At 44.2% G+C, this 19,402-nt stretch overlaps 1 protein-coding gene across 1 annotated transcript; it reads right to left on the bottom strand.

The window, feature by feature from the left end:
- Window positions 1–622: 622 nt before the first annotated feature.
- Window positions 623–19,402, bottom strand: MYLIP (myosin regulatory light chain interacting protein). The gene is made up of 7 exons (XM_084873222.1): window positions 19,099–19,402; window positions 17,778–17,968; window positions 5,704–5,889; window positions 4,272–4,469; window positions 3,428–3,592; window positions 2,158–2,578; window positions 623–828 (listed from the first exon to the last, which is right to left on the bottom strand). The coding sequence occupies exons 1-7, from the start codon at window positions 19,183–19,185 to the stop codon at window positions 739–741; spliced, it is 1,338 nt and encodes a 445-aa protein (XP_084729348.1). The 5' UTR covers window positions 19,186–19,402; the 3' UTR covers window positions 623–738.

Below are 19,402 nucleotides of genomic sequence, written 5' to 3'. Positions count from 1 at the left end.
CGGTAGCATTTTATATTTGGAAGCTTGAGGGTAAGGAGGGCTGGGTAAGGGACAGGAAGCCACCCACATTGCGTTATGTGTTTTCTACTAGCCAGACTGGTTTAAACCTGACAACGTGGTTGTCAACTTTTTAACAGTTAGATGACTGATTTTGAAATGTCTGCCTTCTAATCATTCTTGAACAAGTTACAAAAACAGAAATGACATTAAAACGATGACTATGTCTTTAAGAAAAAAATTCCTATTAAAAATGTTCACAGCTCTGTGACCATACCAAAAACAAAACAAAACAAAACAAAACAAAACAAAACAAAAAGCCCCCCCCCGAAGTAACCAGGTAAATTCTTAAAACCAATTCTTACAAAACTGGCTGCAGGTAGGAAACTTACCTTACGATACATTAAGAGACTTACAACATCACTTCCTAAAAGGTACCCACTTTTTGGCTAGGTTGCCACCTAATGACATCAGGTTTTACTTATTCCTTTACTTGATCATTAAAAGAATGGAAGTCCGAGGAATGTGTCCATGTTTGAGCTCTCCTTGGTCCCCACCACGGGAGCTGCCGATGGCGTGTTTTGGTGGTGAGGAGTGTATTCTTTTTATTCTTCCTTTTTTTAAAAAACGTTGCATGGCAGATGGGACTAGAGTATTTATTTTCTCCACTGTCTATCATCCTCCTAATTTGTAATAGCGCAGCTCCTGGAAACGTGGCCCGTGCGATAAGTGCACAGAAGATCAGATGAGCGTGAGGTTGAGGAGACTGGTGTGAGTTGGAAGGTAGACGTGCTGCACATGTTCTACCCGCGACCTGCAGACAGGACAGGACTGCAAAAGAGAAGCCAACAGGACCTGTTAGGATACCTCCGGCCTGCGCGTTCACGGTGCTCACCTGTGGCACCCAGCATGTTCCGCTTCCTAAATACGCTGCGGTCACAATTGTTTCAACTGGTAGAGATCTTAGCTTTCCAACCAGTTTGGAAGTTTATACTTTACAGGGGATTAAAAACAAATATTTATGAAAAAGGATAAGCTGAAGGAAATGAATGAGGTTTTTCATCAAACACTAAGCAAGGCACATGAGCCAAGTGATTTCCAAAGACTTCTTGCTGTGCAACGAAGCTGCAGTCCCCACACGGGCAGACTGCCCCTGCCGCTCGCCCTGGCAGTGATTTCCTCCAGAGACTGTGTGCTGGCTCGGCTGGCTGACGCAGGCCAGCGTCCCTGGCTTGATGCCACCAGGCCAGCGGGTGTGGCTCCGCTCCCAGGCCCAGGCTTCTCGGTAAGCACGGCCCTTCCTAGGCGGGAAAGGGAGCCTTAGGCATGTGGGCAGAAAAAGATAAACCCAGGACCACTCCTGGGGAAATAATTTGTCACAGCAGCACCATCTACTCAAGGACACAGGCATTCTGTTGGCTCATGTAGCTCTCACAACAGCTCTGAAAGGAGCACTTTCTGAAGGCCTAGCCATTAGTTAGGACTAGTTTTACATAAAACCAGAGTGAAATTTAGCAAAAGATTATGAGAAACGAAAAAAGTTTAAAAAAATTATCCTAAGAGGAAATGTAAGGTACAAGAAAGGGAAAAAAAAAATACTATATATGAGTTGCCTTTATTTTTTGAATTAATACTATAATTAGTTCAACTTGCTAAGAGCCACTCCAAGGGGTCCCTAGAGGCAAATGCAGTAATAAGAATCAATTAGTTATCAATAATCACAATGTAAACAACCTACCCATGGATAATTGAGAGTTATCTATAACCCAAAGCTCTTAAGTATTCTTTCTCAAATACTGTAAGTAAAGACCATCCTCTCAAGTGTCAGAAGGGGAAGCCCTGGGCCAGCCCTCCGGAGGCCGGATTCCAGCCCTCAGCTCAGCACCAACAAGACGCAGAACCTTGTGAAGCTGAGCTTTGCTTCCAGTATTGAAGAGTCCAGGGCTTAGAGCAATTCCCCTGTGGAAAATAGCACCCTAATCTACAATGTTTCAAAAGGGCAATGCCTTTCAAGTCCCCGAACACAAAGACCCTTCCAGGTGCAGGCGGGCCTTCCCGGTGTGTGTGTTACCCAGCCAGCGCCTGGCAGGCAGCAGGGGCTCCCTATGAACCAGAGGGATAAGGGAGGCTGTGGGGAGAGCAGGCCGACGGACCCCTCACCTGGAGCTGGGCTGCGCAGCTCTCGCAGCACACAGTGTGGCCGCAGGGGCAGAAGGCGGAGTTGATCTCCTCCTCGCAGCACAGCATGCACAGCATGGCCTCCTTCAGCTTGCGCAGCTTCTCCTGCAGCACCCGGCTCTGCTGGCAGCTGAGGCCCTCGCAGCTGCTGCAGTTCATGCTGCTCTCCGAGGCCTTCAGGGGCGAGCTGGGGGGGCTGTGCTCACTCCTGGAGACCAGGTCCACCACGCCGGCGTTGTACAGCGCCCTCCGGGCGTGGTCATACACCTCCTTCGATGTTCTCTTAATGTCAAAGACGTACTTCTTGCCGAGATTAATGTTCTCATTCAGGAACAGAGATGCCAAGTGGCCCTTCAGGTCTCGACTGTACTGCATCATGACGGCGCTGGTCACCGTGTCACACCTGCGGGGAGATGGAACAGCCACGTCAGCACCGACAAGCCCGTCGCCTGAGATGCAGACCGTCAGGCAGGGCTGGGACGCACAGTTTTTGTGTCAGCAGACATTCAATATGCATACTTGCATGCTTGAAAGTATATACTTCCAGTTTCGTGAGTGCTAAGGATAAAGCAGCCATAAACGTCGGGGACAAGGAATGTCCCCTCCACCTGCGAGGACATGAGCGATGGACAAAGCAGCTTGTGGCAAGAAAAAGGACATTTTTCTTTGAAGTGTTGGTTTTATGTTAAAAATTCCTACACATTTTCTATCCTGTTCCACAATTTGCCGGTCTAATTTAACATAAAAAAAAGCTCAGGGTGCCTGCCAATTAAATTTCTTAGCTCTAATTTTCCAAATATTTGTGTGAAACTCTACTTTAAATCACCCTCTGTAATGAGGGTATCAAAATTGTTATTAAAAACCCGTTAGGGTCACAGATCTGCCAGAAAAGAGAGGAGGTCATCCTGCTGGGAAAGGGCAAAAGGCAGCACCAGGGCGGTGGGGCGGGGTGAGGGGCTGGGGGTTGTGTGTGTAGGGGAGAAGTGTGTTGTGAGCAGGTCCTGGGACGAGGCAGGAAGAGGTAACTGGGGAAGGGAGTCAGTAGAGATACACACGCACTTTCTGTGGGAAAAGCGGGATGCTGTTGCTAAGGACTCCTCTGCTCAGGAGAAGTGAAGTGTTCTAAAGCAGCTGATTTCTTAAATCTGGAACGCGGTTTACTGACACAACACCATCAGAAACCGAGGGAGCCTCACTGCCACCGCAAACCTGAGAGCTGAGGATGGGCGCTGAGGTTCGCCGAGGTACGTGCCTGTAGAAAGCATGCGTCTCCGTGATTGCTCGGTAGAGCCCGCTGGCAGCCCTGGTGCTGATCATCTTAAACAGGAGCACGATGCTGTTCCCAGACTCCTTGGTGACCGTCAAGTACACATTCTTTCCCGACTGGGTGGCCATCTGCACCACGGGGTACGCTATCCTGGGAGACAGGAAGAGAAAAGCGAGTAAGACCACAGATTTGTCATCGCATGCACCTTCATAGGATTCTCTCTCTGTGCTCATGCCCCAGCAACAAAATCAGGTGCTCATTCAAGTACTCGATTCCTAGTTAGGAAGGCAACTGTGGGTGAATGGAGAGAAGTGGTGGAGCAATTTTTTTTTTGGGGGGGAAGGGGTGTGTGTGCATGTGTATATAGATGAAAGTAAGATTTTTTATACCAGTGAGCAACTTATTTGAAAAAACAAAAAACATTCAGCCCGTCACATCAATACACTTGAGTTAGTATTTTAAAAAATAGTTATGCCGAAACCGGTTTGGCTCAGTGGATAGAGCATTAGTCTGTGGACTGAAGGGTCCCGGGTTCGATGCCGGTCAAGGGCATGTACCTTGGTTGCAGGCACATTCCCAGTGGAGGGGGGGGAGGTGCAGGAGGCAGCTGATCGATGTAAAAAAAATCAATAAAATATATTAACAAAAAATAAAAAACAAAATAATTAATTATCAAAGCCTGAATAAAATGAATGCTTGTACCAAAATGAAACACGTCCGTTCCTAAAGGATGACTGTTCAGTAAATCCCACTCCATTTTCTATTTTCAGGGTTAGAGCTATGAATGTATACAGATGTGTAGGTCTAAAGAATTCAAGACTTGGGTTACCTGTTAATTGGGGTAAAGTCTTCTTTACAAATTGAGATTCCTTCAGGTCCAACCCCAATGAGGAGCTTCTGCCCTTCGCTGTCCCTCACAGAGTGCCATTCGATGCCGTAGTTTTCCATCGCCGACACGATCTGCAAGACCTGATATTCCGCCGAGGCCTGGCTGGTCCCCTCCAGCTCTTTATGCTTTGCAACAATGCTGCGGGCCACCAAAAAGGCAGAGAGGTACACAGAGAGATTAACTTAACGCAGACTTTAGAGAAAAGTCTATCATTTTCATTAGTGAACTCTATTGACACTGTCATTTGTGAATCACAGTAACTTAAAGCTGTATGTTACTGCTGTTTCTTTTATTTAGCAAATTTACTGTAAAATACTTCCAAGACACTAGTCAAGATCTTGGCTATTAAATATTCAGTAGAAAGACTATTGGGGATGTTGGATGAGGGTGAATTGGAAGAATTATGAAAATCTCTAAAAATACATGTAAGAACTTATTTTATCTACATTTACTTTGTAAATTTCACTGAAACATAGCATTATAAGAGATTGATTAGGTTGTTTGCAACTAAAAAAAGACAGGATTTATTTGATCTGCTGTGGCGTACACCTTCTAATCTAGATCCCCACCTATGAGTGCTCTCCCCCTTGGAAATGTCCTTCCCCTGACTGTGGGCTGAAACGGTGACCTGGCCTCTAATAAACAGAATATGGCGGTGATGGGAAGCCACTCACTTTGAAATTAAGTCATAAGAAGACTGTGCCTTCCATCTGGGTGTTCTCTCTTGCTCTAGCTCGGGTTGCTTGTCCTGCGTGAAGCCAGCTACCACATGATGAAGAGGCCCTGTGAACAGGCCCACGTGGCAAGGAACAAGGCCTACTGACAAGCCACCTGAGTCAGCCTGGAAGCGGATCCCTCTCTCCTCCACCAGCAGTGCGTAGCAGCAGCCTCATGAGGGATCCTGAGCCTGAGAACCCAGCCATCCAGGACCAGATTCCTGACCCACAGACCTGGGGGATGTTTGTTGTTTTAAGCCACTAAGTTTTGGAGTAACTTGTTCCTGAGGAAGAACTAAGACACCTGTGTTAGGCCTCCTGGTTTAATCCTCGCTGGGATGAAGAGGATTCCAGCATATAGGACAGGGTTTTGATTTTAGGAAATTTGTAATCTTTAAAGGTCAGAGATTTTTTTTTAAACTCCTGTTATATAGCATTTTATATAAGGGCATTTATTTGTGTGAATTATGTGCTGACTTATAGGTTTATCAAACAAAAGGCTAAGAATCTTTTGAAAATAACTAGTTAAGTTGGACAACTGTCTGGTCTTAACCTCACAAATTATCTATACATACTATAGGTTCATTTTCTCCTGGAAATGCATACACTGTTGCTAGGTCTACAGGCACAAACCCCAGCCTTAACTGCAGGTTCACCTGTTCAAGGCTGCGCTGGAGAGCTCCTTGGCACACAGCTCCTCGTAGCTGTACTTGGCGGTGTTCTGGTTGTAGTCTCCAAACTTGGTCTGGGCCAGGAGGGCGCTGAGCTCCACCGCCTGCTCTGGGGAGCACTGGAGATGGCCGGCCAGGAGCGCTTCCTTGATGTGTAAGAAAAAGATATGCCTACGAGGCAATGCAAGAATGAGGTTATGCTGGGAACTTTATGTCAAACTCAACCTGCTTAGCATTTTCACAACATTTCCTTTTAAGTATGGAAAACAGCAATTTAAAAAGCCACCCTTAAAATGCTTACGTTGAAAAACTTTTTCCATCACGAGTATCCAGGTACAATAAGTCTAAAGACTAAGTTCTCTGAAGAAAAAGTACAACCCAAACAAAGACAAATCTCATACAGTTCGATAATATTTAAGTTACAAAATGTGAAATAATTACACCCAAGTTTCTGTATTATAGTTTTTAAAAAGAAATTACTGTAATAAGAAAAAACTTTATCTTGCTATGAAATCGGTAGCTTAAGATCCCCGCCTTTATTGAAATGACCCTCACATCTCTAAAATCGGATTAAAATGTCCAGGTGCCTATGGATTTCTCCACTGGGATGCTTGCTCTCCAGTCTCCCAATTTTAGCTCATTCAAACCAAACGCACCAGCTCCCTTCCCGTCTGCTTTTTCTCCCAGTGGAAGCCACAGTCTGATCTGCTATTTTCCCCAATAAACTCACTTTTGACTATTAATCTTATTTCCACCTACTTGCTATTTCTGAAAACTCTTTAAATCCAGCTCCATTCTTCCCACTTTTACCTCCCCTGCCCTACTTGCACCTTTACACCTTCAGAGACTTTACAAATCCTTTGAGCAGATCTCACTTTTAGACTCTGAGCTGATCCACTTTCCAAGCTGCTTGCTCTGCTCAGAATTCTTCCAGGGGTCCCATGGTTTACAAAAAAGCACGCTGTCAGCATGGACCGAGGCTTGTCCACTCTCCTGCCCCAACTTCCTACCCATATCTCCTGTCATTCCCTCCAGCCACTCTGCCCTGGGAAAGAGATACTTCCTCTCCCTGGGAGACCCGGCATGTTCATGCCCCTATGGCTGGTCTTGCTGCTCCCTCTGTCTGGAAGGCCATTCTTTCCCCTCATTTAGCCACCCTTTTGTCTATATCACTCAAAAACTATCTATTCCTCTATATGGCATTTGACATATTCTAATTTCTTAAGTGCCTCCAATATCAGAGAGCTCCACAAGTGTAAGTAAAACTGCATATAGTCTGTAGCTTACATTCATTCCCACCTAAGTTTCATCCCATTTGACCTGCCCTAATTCTATACAATAGTACTTTCTCCATTTACTAAAAGGTCTGCCATACTCAGAAACTCATGGGAAACTTCAGGTATTATTGCCTGCTAATCCACATTGCCAAAGATTCTCAAGAGAGCATACGAATGTCCACAGACAGATGGGCCTAGGTTAGTGGTTGGCAAACTGCGGCTCTCGAGCCACAGTTTGCCACTTTGTTGACGAATGAGTTTGCCAACCCCTGGGGTGGGGCTTAATCACAAGGAACAACAACAGCCTGTAATTATTGGAATCGAGAGTCTAGGTCAGTGGTAGGCAAACTCATTAGTCAACAGAGTCGCAGTTTGCCGACCACTGGCCTATGTTATAAAATTGGTGTCTGGCAAATGTGTAGGTATAACCTCCCTAAGGAGTTGTGACCATTGGCAAAGCTCTGAATACTGTTCAGAACAGAGCTCAGATCAGCTCCCACCTCATCTGGCTACCCCATTCCTGCCCTCAACACTGCTTTTATTCAGAAACTGGCCTGTGTTTGATGTTCCAGGAAGAGGGGGCAACATGAGCTACACAAGAAGGTGCAACTAGAAATATAAGGAGCTCTTCTGAGAGTCTTATCAGGTTGGCAAGAGCCATTAATCTCCCGTTAAGAATTGTTTAAATTTAATGTTCCATGCCTTCTAATATGACAGAGAAATGTTTAAAATGATCAGATTCTGCCAAACACTACAGTTCCCCCCCCCCTTTATTCAAAGTCCCTATGAAGAAGTCACAGTAAGAATGTGTAACAGCAATGAAAGAAGATAATCATGGTTTTTATTAACCCAAACATCTGCTAGTCTTTAAAGTATTTCTGATGTTCATATCTAAACTAAGAGGGGATTCCCTACTGGGGCAGAGGAATAACCACAGAAATAAGTTGCTTTAGAACAGCTCTCTGAGGACTGGGGCCTCGCAGCCCCATAAATGACAGTGTCACAACGCAATGTCAGCCCCCGGAAGGCTTTTCAGATGACGTTCAGTAAACTTCGCCTTGGCTCATGCGCCTGTCTCTGTACTCATCGGGGGCATGTTCGTAGAAATGAGATCTGAATATAAGCTTATATAAAAGAAGGAAAGACGTGCTTGAAAGATTGTAAGGGTGTCACCACAAACTAACTCTTTCAACTTAATTACCGCGTACGTGAAAGTGTCTTTTAAGGTGTTTACCAAGTGTCAAGTTAGAGACTCATTTCTGCCTTATTGAAGAGCAAGGATAGCTTGGAAGAGTTTCAAAATCAGCCCAATTTCTTTTTCCAAACTCTGCATGACTACTTCTGAAGAGACCGCTGCCAAGACCAGGGACAAGCAGCAGGCACAAAACAGTAACAGGTGGTCGGCAGCCCAAAAGTCATGCTGGTCCTCTCCCGGTGTGTGGGTCGGAATTAAAAAAGGGGGCAGGACAAGTGGCCTTTTCTGCACACTCCACATTCCAGGCTGGACGGCGGTCATTACCCTGTAGGCAGAACTCTCCTTACTGTTGACATAACTTTCTGACAGGGCCCTGCCTGCATTTTTCAGTTTCATGGCTACAAAGCAACCTTTCATTTCAAGTCAACAAATATTTGCTGTGCATTCCCTCTGTGCCAAGCCCTGCGCTGGGGTGACAGGGTTAACAAGTCTGACGGCTCCTCTGCAGATGACACTTGCAGCCTTTCAGTGTGAGGGAACACATTCTGGCTTTTGGTGGCCCCTCTATGCTGTCCAGGAGAAGCACACAACGGAGCAGTGACAGGGAAGGTCACCAGCTGTGATGAGCCATCCGCAGACTATTTAATGTGCTCTTTCCAAGGGGGAAGATGGCAGAGCATGGAGACATGTTTCCAATAAGGAACCCAGTGATGGCTCAATAGTTCTATTACTTTATCTCAAACCACTGGGCCTGTAACTGTCTGGCTCATGGGTTTCCCCCCTCTGTTTTTCTGTATTGTGTGAAAGGTTACCAATAATATCAACAATAAGCAGCTGTGGTCAAAAAAGCCATGCTGCAGTGAATTATTTTTACCTAAAGGTCAAAAGTGGTTAACATATATAATTTAATTTAGGCTATATTCTAGAATCACAAACAGAATGAAAGCTGTTGGAAAAAACTCTTTTGTTTGTCTTAGCAAAGGCCTATGACTATGTCCTATAGACATAAACTCAAAGTGTATTTTCTAAACATTCCCTGGTTACATCTTAAAATTCATGATTCTTCAAGTTTTATACCCAGTTACTAAGAAAATGGATATTTTCAATATATGGATCACATTTTGGAGACCAAAGTGAAACATCCTGGATAACTCATATCTGCATCATGGGTACATATGGATTCCTACTTACTGTAGCATTATGGGAGATTAACACTAAAGTGAATATAAGGATATACCGAATTTTAATTAAATAAAAGCATCACATATTCTTGATATATTTTTGTTTCAAAGTACTTCAAATTTCCTCTGATCTAAAAATTAATTTATTTCCGTAGCTTTAAGGAATTAAGGCATTTATCTTTTACGAATTGTAACCAGAGAATCTTCCTCTAAACACTGGCTTGACTGATAAAGAAATAACCTAAAAATCAAAGTAGAACTTCCTGCAGACCAGTCGGGAGTTGGAAGTCATCTATCTGCTCATCACGGATGGTTACTCTCAATTACTGCCCTCCAGGCATCTTTCCAGTTACATCATTTTAAAGAGCTTTTTGTCACACAAATAAAGTTATATCTCTGCACTATTAGACTCAAAATTTAAGTAACTAACCTAAAACATCTTTTAAATGGCTAACTAGCTATTTTTAAAAACTCTCTAGTGCCAATAATTGAACTGTATTTTTGCCTCCAAAGACCTGACTGACCCTGGCCACCTGTTATTAATGGCTGGTTTGTCCCTCACCTAGTTAGACCCTCACTGAGATCACCAGTATGTCTGCCTCAGTCCAATGAGTCACTTAACTACCATCAGCTTATTTTAAGCCAAAGACTGCCAAGTTATACTTTAAAACCATCAAATCAAAACAGAATTGCTGTAAGAGTTTTTTGTTTTGTATCTTAAATTCCAGGAAAACAAAAATCATTTCAAGAAGGGCCATAGGCCTAAACATAAAAGCAATAACCATAATGCTTTCTTAAAAAATGAAACAGAGGAGAGTATCTTCATGACATGGGGTAGGCAAAGGTTTCTCATGACTATCAACAAAAATTTCAAAAGAAAAAAATGGATAAATTAGACTTTACCAAAATGAAAACCTCTACTCATCAAAAGGCATCAATAAGAGAAAATACAGTATTAGCAAAACACGTATCTGCCAAGCATCTGGTATATGTAAAGAATTTGCAAAGCTCAAAAATAAAGGTGCCCAGCTGGCATGCTCAGTGGTTGAGCATTGACCTATGAACCAGGAGGTCAAAGTTAGATTCCTGGTCAGAGCACATGCCCGGGTTGTGGGCTGGATCCCCAGTCTGGGGCAAGCAGGGGACAGTCAATCAATTATTCTGTCTCATCACTGGTGTTCACATCTTTTCCTTCCTCTCTGAAATCAATAAAAATATTATTTACAAAAATAACAAATAAGACCACAACTCAAAAATGGTTAAATGACTTCAACAGATAATTCACAAAAGAAGATGTACAAAAGGCCAAAAAGCACACGAAAAGGTGTTTACTATCAAGAGAAGCATACAAATTAACACTGAAGGCTGGGAAGGATGTGAAGGCACTGTACTCTCATACATTCTCAATGGAAGTGCAGAATGGTACATACAAGGTTTTCGGAAGAGGTTTGGCAGTCAGTTACACAACTAAGCATCTGCATCCTCTATGATACAGTTGTTTTAGTCTTAGGTAGTTACTCCAATGAAAACACATGTCTACCCCAAAGACTTGTACTTGAATGTTTATAGCAGCTTTATTCATAAGAGCTAGAAAACAAGTCTTCATCAAGAGGAGCATAAACAAACAATAGTACATTCATTCCATGGAATACTATCCAGAAGTAAACAGGAACAAACCACTGATATATACACTGGCTTGACTCATAAAGAAATCACCTAAAACTCAAAGTAGAACTTTCTGCAGACCAGTCAGGAGTTGAATATACAATGTGATAGATCGCATAAATTTATGATGAACAAAAAGGCAGACACAAAAGTGTGTACACTGCATGATTCCACACATGAAGCAGAACAGACATAATTAATCTATGCTAGAAAAAGATACCACCTTGGTTGTACGGCCAGGTGGGTGGGGGCGGGTAGGGAGGGTGGGGACTGACTGCAGAAGGGCATGAGGACGCTTTCTGGAGTGATGGCAATATTCTAAATCTTGATAAGGGTTTGGACTAAACAGGCACATCCATTTGTCAAAAACCCATTAAATAGTGTAATTAGAATGGATACATTTCATCATAAGTAATTTTATATCAAAAGGAAAAAAAATAATTGTAGGCAAATATTGAGGTCTAGTTAATGGAATGTATACTGAAATATTTAGGGGAGGTGTACTTATACCCAATTTATTTTGAAAAGCACCAGAAAGAGTGATAGAAGGTAGAGGGATCAATAAATGGATGAAAATTCAGTAAGGCAAGTAAACTATTGATAGTAAAATTTAGAGTATTGGGCGTTCACTGTAAAAATCTTCAACTTATCTGTATGCTTGAAAATTTTCATAATAAAAGACTGAGGAAAAAAAATACTAGGGAAAACCCCTTAGGGTCTAGGTTCAGAATTCAAATGAATAGCTAGCTATACCTAAAATGAACCATCAAACCTACATTTCATGGAAGGCTTGCAATTGAGAAACCTGTCACAGCCAAATAATTATGAAGTCAGGTCTCCATTCAGGCCTAAGGAAATCCTCCTCAAAACCCAAAATGCAAAATGGGAATCACTAATAAATGTGCTCCTCCTTGAGATCCAAGAAGTTAAAAGATACGGATGTGGACAGGTGGTGCTGGTGGTGAAGACATTCCCAAATTCAAAAGGGATTACAACCCACACCAGAAGAATACTATTATTTGGAAGCCTAAAATCTGCATTTCTAAAGAATATGATTGCTCACCATAGATATCAATCCTTGGCAAACCACAACCCAGGCACTCCTACAATCTCTGTAACCATCTAGATTAGTAGGGAGTGCTGGCAGGCCCAGGAGAAGCCTGGCATCAGGCTGAGGAGGATACAACTAAAGATAAAGACACCTGGTGCCCCTGGAGCTATGCACCTCTAGGCACCCTGAGCCTGACACTAAGTGCCATCTAAACCTTCCAATTTTTATTTGATTATATGAATACTGACTCCTCAGTGTTTTTTGGAGATTTCTTTAAAATATATATATATATATTATTGATTTTTTAGAAAGGAAGAGGAACAGAGTTAGGAGCATTGATGAGAGAGAAACATTGATCAACTGCCTCCTGCACACCTCCTTCTGGGGATTGCCCACAACCAAGGTACATGCCCTTAACTGGAATCGAACCCGGAATCGACACTCTATTCCCTGAGCCAAACCGGTTAGGGCTGGAGATTTCATATAAATATACTCGTATAAGTATCAGAAATCCATAAAGAGACTGGCTGGAGATGCCCAGATGGGAGATCTGTGGCTAAAATAAACTTATAATAACACAAACATCCTGTATGCTGAGCAAAAAGAAAAACAGAGAAGTTAGAATTCAAATGAATACTTTCTTTGGCAATATCACACATGTCTGTTTTTACTATTTGTATTTTCCTGGAGCCTTTTTATGTTTGGGTATTTAAATAAAAAAAAAAATTCCACCCAAAGAAAACAATAAACAAATGGCCTCTAGGGTGAGGTGAAGGGGGTGAAGGAAGCAAAAGAATGCTAAACACAGCAAATTCTTAACAGAGAATAATCACTACAAACATGTTTTAATGGTGAGATTTCTTTTAGCCTCAAACTCCTCAGTTTACAGAAGCAAACTGGCAAAACATTTTAATTTCTATAAGAAAAATATCTATCAGCAGTGTAAGCTAACCTGATTTTTATTTATTTCCGAGTTCTGAATTCACTGACTCAACAAATATTTAGGCACCTGCATGACTCTGGGGATACAACGAGGATCAGCTTTCATGGAAGTTAGGTTATTAGAGTGGTTGACGATAAACAAATTGTCACATCAGTACATGCAGCACTATACGCTCACTAAATGCTGTAAAGGAAAGTTACACAATGTCTTGGGAGAGTTTAGCCTCCTGAATGGGCCTGGGGGTGGTTTTCCTGAGGAGGGTGACTGAGCAGAGGCCTGAAGGCAGGTGGATTTAACCAGGGACCAGTCACTCATCACTTGCCCTAACCTCTGGGGTTTTGAAAATGTTGACAAAATCTGGTCTAAATCGCTATGAATACTCACGGGCCTCTGAAAGGCAAAAATTTCCAAGATCGTTATTTCAGATCTACTTCCAGAATACATTAGTTTCACTTTTAGTTTGAATCCACCGCATGGCAAACATCTGCTGAAAATACCTGCTGTCTCCATCTCTGGAATGTGCCAGCTGAGTCTAAACAAGACTCTCTGGTTACTTTCCAGATTCAAGAGCAAACATCATAATCTGTGTAAAGAACCAAATCTAAAATTAGGCCAAATCAGAAACCAATGAACTCCGTGCATCAACCCTAGCAGACACTTGATAGATTTTTTTTCTGCTCTGAGAGAACTGTATTGGGGGAAATTATATAGAGAGGAAGCAAAAGCAGAAGCAAAACAAAACAAAAACACACAAGCCAACAAATCCATTGCTAGAAGAGGCTTTAGAGACAATCTAGTCCCAGGCTTTCAAGAGATGAAGAGCCGTCTCCGTCTGAGAAGTCTGCACACACTGGGAGTTGGTGGCAGAGCTGGACTGAGAAGGCAGGGCTTCTGCCTGGACCCAGTACCCTCCTGTTACAAACAGGCTTTCCTGGCTGTCAAACTCACAGCAGCCTCCCTAATCCAATGCAAATATATTAACAGGCCCCCAGTCAGGCCAGCTCTATTATGAGCAGACTACTTTCATTGTCCACTGAGGACAACTCAGCCAGGATATTTCAGTACCACTTAATAAACAGGCCAGACACTTCCAGCACACTAAGTGTACCCTGATGACTTGACTTGGGACAGTAAACAATCACCTCTCATAAGTGGACTGGTAAAACTGAGTTTCCTCACTACATAAACACATCCATTTCATTTTTTTGGGGGCCATTTTATATGAATATTTTATAATGAATAATTAAACAATGATACATTTATCAACCAGCTTTCTCTTGCTAACATAAAATTAGGAGAAATAAGTGTTTTTGTTCTCTAGTACGACGCACATAAAAACAATGCTAACTGTAACTAAACTGGACCCTGTACAACTTCTGGTCCCAATTAAAAGGTACAAATGCTAATTACAAATCACTTTTGTTATTAAGGGAGAATGCTATGTAAACTATAGGTGGAATTTTCTTAATATTTTGTGTTTCAGACAACCCCACAAAAACAACTAAAATGCACCAACGTTCTTTTTAAAAATGTAAAAAGGAGCCTGAAACCTGGGCATGTGCCCTGACTGGGAATCCAACCATAACCTGCTGGTTCCTAGGTGGAGGGTCAACCACACTAGCAGACTAAATTTTTTTTTTTAATTGACTTTTAGAGAGAGAGGAAGGGAGAGGGAAACATCAATGTAAGAATGAAATGTCGATCGGGCATTGAGCCCACAAGCTGGGTATGTATCCCAACCTAGAATTGAACTGGCAACGCTTCAGTGTACAAGACGATGCCCAACCACCTAAGTCAGAGCAACCAACAGTTTAAAAGTAAGTCAAAAGCCTAGATCACACCAATCCTATATAATAAAGAGCTAATATGCAAATGGTCATCACACCCTCATGCTGTCACGCCAGAATGGCTCAGACACTCAGCACTGGGGAGAGGGGAATGGGAACCAGCAAGGCTGCGGCCTGGGAGAGGGACAAACTGCCCACCCTGCTGTCCGGCTTGCAGTCCTGGGCACCAGTGGCTGCACCTGCGGCCCAGCCCGTGAGAGGGACAAGCCGCCTACCCCAGTCCTGGGTGCCAGAGGCTGTGCCTGCAGCCTGGCCCAGGAGAGGGATAAGCCGCCCACCCTGAGGCCTCGGGCACCAGTGGCTGTGCCTGCAGCCCAGGAGAGGGACAAGCTGCACATCCCACAGTCCCAGCACCAGCACCTGTGGCCAGGGTGAAGCCACCCTCCCACAGTCCCCTGTGGCTGTGGCTAGCCAGGGCAAAGCCAGCCTGGGTCCTGGGTGCCTGCGGCCGGCCAGAAGGAGGGAAGCCGGGTCCCTGTGACTGGCCAGAGGAGGGAATCCTGGGTCCTGGTTATGGGTGAGGCAGAGGCATTTAGGGGCGATCAGGCCAGCAGGGAAGCAGTTAGGGACAATCAGGCTGGTAGAGGAGCAGTAAGGGGAGATCAGGCAGGCAGGCAGGGGAGTGGTTAGGAGTCAGAGGTCCCAGATTACGAGAAGCAGTTGGACATCCCCTGAGGTGTCCCAGATTGGAGAGGGTGCAGGCCCAGCTAAGGGAACCTCCCTGCACAAATTCCATCTATCTCTATCTCTATCTATTTGCATATTAGACTTTTATATATATATAAAAGTCTAATATGCAAATTGTCCCCTCAGGAGTTTGACTGGGAGACCAGAAGTTCGATTACTTGCTATGACTTATGCTGACCTCCAGGTGGTGGTGTGGAATGAAGGCAGGCTCCGGCTGGCAGCCAGAAGGCCCCCTTAGGGGACCCTACCTGTGCACCAGGACTTTAATTTTTCGGTAAAATTCCAAAAGGATCTAAAATCAATTAAAATGATATAGTCTAACTAGGTAGGTACATTCTTTAGATATTAGGCATGAATCTCAAGAATCAAAGTCAACTGAGTCAATAAAGTAGGAAATTTGATTCCAAGTCTAATTCACAAACTGTCTCTATTTCTTACATGAATAAAATAATTTGATAGTAGCTATTAATTCAAATATTAGAAAGCACAGGTAAAGACCATTTTATAGTAAAATTTAAAGTCTGTAAGCATTCATTATACAAATGTATAATGTACTACAACTACAGTCATTGATTAAATGATGCATTTATTCCTCCAAGCTCCTGGAGATTTAAAAAAATATATCTGTGTCATCAAAATAGATTTGTATCTGGAGGCCCTGAAATGATTACAAAATCATGATAAAAGTACACAATGAAAATAGCAAAATATATTTTTTTTACTTGATAGCACATTCAAGTGAAATGTAAAAGTTCTCACAACCCGGCTTTTAAGTAAACACACACACAAAACCATTCTGATTCACATAGCCAGCTAAAACATCCTTAAACATGCAATCACTTGAATATTTTACAAGACATTTTTAGGAGCACTAAGAATTCCAATATACCAGTTACTTCAGAAACAAAATCAAACATTTATCTCACTCTTTTAAGCTCCCCAGAAAGGCAAAACAGAGATTTCAAATGCAAATAGTATTTCAAAATGTTTCTATCAGCCCTTGGGTAAACAAACAAAAATATGACATGCTAAAAACTCTTATGGTATATTGCTTATTCATCATTACTCAAAGTTTTCTCACTCACATTTTTCATGTGCATGGCAAATTTCCAAGCCAAAAGGTAGAACTTAGACGAAAGTTTGCCATATTTAGAATTAGTTGTTTTTCTTTTCCCTTTTTCCTTTTTTGTCATGCCACTGTAAGATTTAGGTCTCTTGTATATCAGCAATAACATGAAACACTGGTTCCCAGTTTGGCTAATCCTTCAGAAAAGTATTACAGTCAGCCCAGAGGAGAAAACATTTTCAGACTGAGAGGAAACCACATGTCCAGTTGTCTACCACTACTGATGGTTTTCTGGAAGTAAACATGCTAAACTCAACAATCAGGTGTAACATATCTGTGGGTCAAAGTTGGATTACACTGGCCTTAAAAGAGCTGCCTTACTAAGTTTTCAAGAAACTTTAAAATTTCTGCATGAAGTGGGACAGAGCTCTTTACTATATATTGTAATCTGACACTAGGCTGAAGAAGTTGATCAAGTTTAAGTAATCCAAGGGGAACTGTTTCCTGCTTTCAGTTAGAATGTCTACAATGACCTATAGTAACCTCCGAGGCAGAGGTTACCCAGGGGTATTAGATGCTACTGTCTGGAAGTCAATTGGGTTCTTTTTTTCTCTCTCCCTCCCTCTCTCTCAGCACTAACCTCAAGTATTTATAAGAATTCATCCCATGCCGAAGCCGGTTTGGCTCAGTGATAGAGCGTCGGTCTGCGGACTGAAAGGTCCCAGGTTCAATTCCGGTCAGGGGCATGTACCTTGGTTGCGGGCACATCCCCGGTGGGGGGTGTGCAAGAGGCAGCTGGTCGATGTTTCTCTCCCGTCGACGTTTCTAGCTCTCTATCTCTCTCCCTTTCCCTCTGTTAAAAATCAATAAAATATATATATATATAAAAATTCATCCCTGCTCTTGCATTGTGTATAAAGGCAAGAGAAACCACAAGCAGAGTTGGAAAATGTACCCCAGGTCAACTATACAGCTCCCTCTTCACCTCAATAAAAGGGCTGTGCCACAGAAAACTTCTAAGTTATCACCCCATTCACCCTCTATCAAACAAACGTGCCCATGAATGAACATCTCTGGGAAGGCACAATGACCTTTTCTAGGAGAACCAAAGGTTTATCTGACATTGGTTTATTGAGCATCACTTTACCGAGTCTGCTCCTGTAAGATGAGATGAGGCTCCACGAAGAACTTGACTCTCAGTTTAAGCCGGTAAGGGGCTAGCCCATCCATCTGCTGGGAGATCCGGTTTCTCAGATTTAGCCATAAACTTTCACCTTTGCTACCCGTAAACTGCAGTCCAAAATAATCCACTTCTATAATTCCCAACCGCCTGCACACCTAAAACAAAAATGAATGCAGCATGGATGAGCACATGGTCCGTGTAAGCCAAAGCAAACCTAAGGCCTCCATGTGAGTCTAAGGTTCCTGCCTACTTTTTACCGAATTCAACAGCTTTACAATTTCTGTTGTAAACTGGGAGAACGAAGTTCTATAGCTCCAGTTAAGCTAAACCACTCGGGGAAGTAGGCAGGCCTGTCCTTCCTTTAATAGCTATGATGGCCAATGGCAGTAAAGAAAAACGAGTCCTCAAAGGTAGTCTTTCCGAAAAGCTGAGGATTACCATGTTCCTTCTTATTCCAATCATCAGAATTCCCTTCACCAGCACAACTGACACAGCTGATTTGGCAGCTTAGTATCTGGACACTTTTAACCATCTGGACTCAAAAGAAAAAAAAAATAAAATGAGGAAACACGCCACAAGTGTCACTAAGCTTTACAAGAGGTTCCTCAAACATCTCAGGTCTAAGAGGTTTCAGGGTACAGCGTTTCGCTTGGGACCAAATCTGCTCTCTGCCATGCCAGTCTCCCCTGTCTGGAACCATTCCTCACTCTGAAGGAAGCGCCGCGTGCTTACAGACGACTGCGGAGCCCATGGCCAAAGCCTATGGTCCTCGAATCCCCAGCAAATCCCGAGATGCAGGTGAATGGTCCATATGAGAAGCAGCAGGGCACAAGCGCCCGGCTTGTATGCCAGGCAATCCGGGACCCGAGACCTCATCTGGAGATGCAGGTGTCATTGCCAGGCCCCGCGGGGGACCGAACAAGTGGCATCGTGCACACACCTGCGGCAGGTGTGCTGGCCCCCCTTCTTCCGGGAAAGTGCCGAGCTGGAGGACTGGGGAGGCTGGATGGCCCGTCACCGCTTGCGTCCTCGGGGGGTGGGGGGGAGGCACCATGCGCCCCCGGCGCGCCGGGATCGAGGCCGTACGCCCCACGCCGCGGGGTGGAGGGGCAGGAGCCGGGCGCCCGGGGTGCTCCGTCCGGCGCCGCGCTTCCCCAACCCCCGCCGCCGCCCCCGCAGCTCCGCCCGGCCCCTGGCAAGCGGTGCGCCCCAGCTCCCGGCGCCGCCACGAGGCCCCTCCACCTCGGAGGACCAGCCAGGTCCCCTGGTGGCCCTTCTTCCTCACCTGGTTGAGGCAGTCCTCGCCGTTTGCTTTCGCTTCCACCTCCACCTCCATCAGCACCGCGTCCGGCCTCGTCACATAGCACAGCATGGCTGGGGCCGCCGCTGCCTCCGCGGCCGCCTCCTCTTTGGTGTGCGCCGGGCTGCCGCCTGGCCACCGATCGGACCCAGGTGCGGGCTCGGCGAGGTTGGTGCCCTCGGGAGGCTGCCACCCTGCAGACCGCCGCCGCCTGCACCCTGCGGCCGCCGCGCCCTCCCGCCAGCTGGCAGCCCGGGTCTCCGCGGCGGCGCCGCACTCCAGCAGCCCG

Source organism: Pipistrellus hanaki (genome assembly GCF_964339955.1).
Source record: "Pipistrellus hanaki genome assembly, chromosome: 2".
Classification (NCBI taxonomy): Eukaryota; Metazoa; Chordata; class Mammalia; order Chiroptera; family Vespertilionidae; genus Pipistrellus; species Pipistrellus hanaki.
Note: the sequence above shows the minus strand (reverse complement) of the source record. Positions and strands in the feature narration are given on the sequence as shown.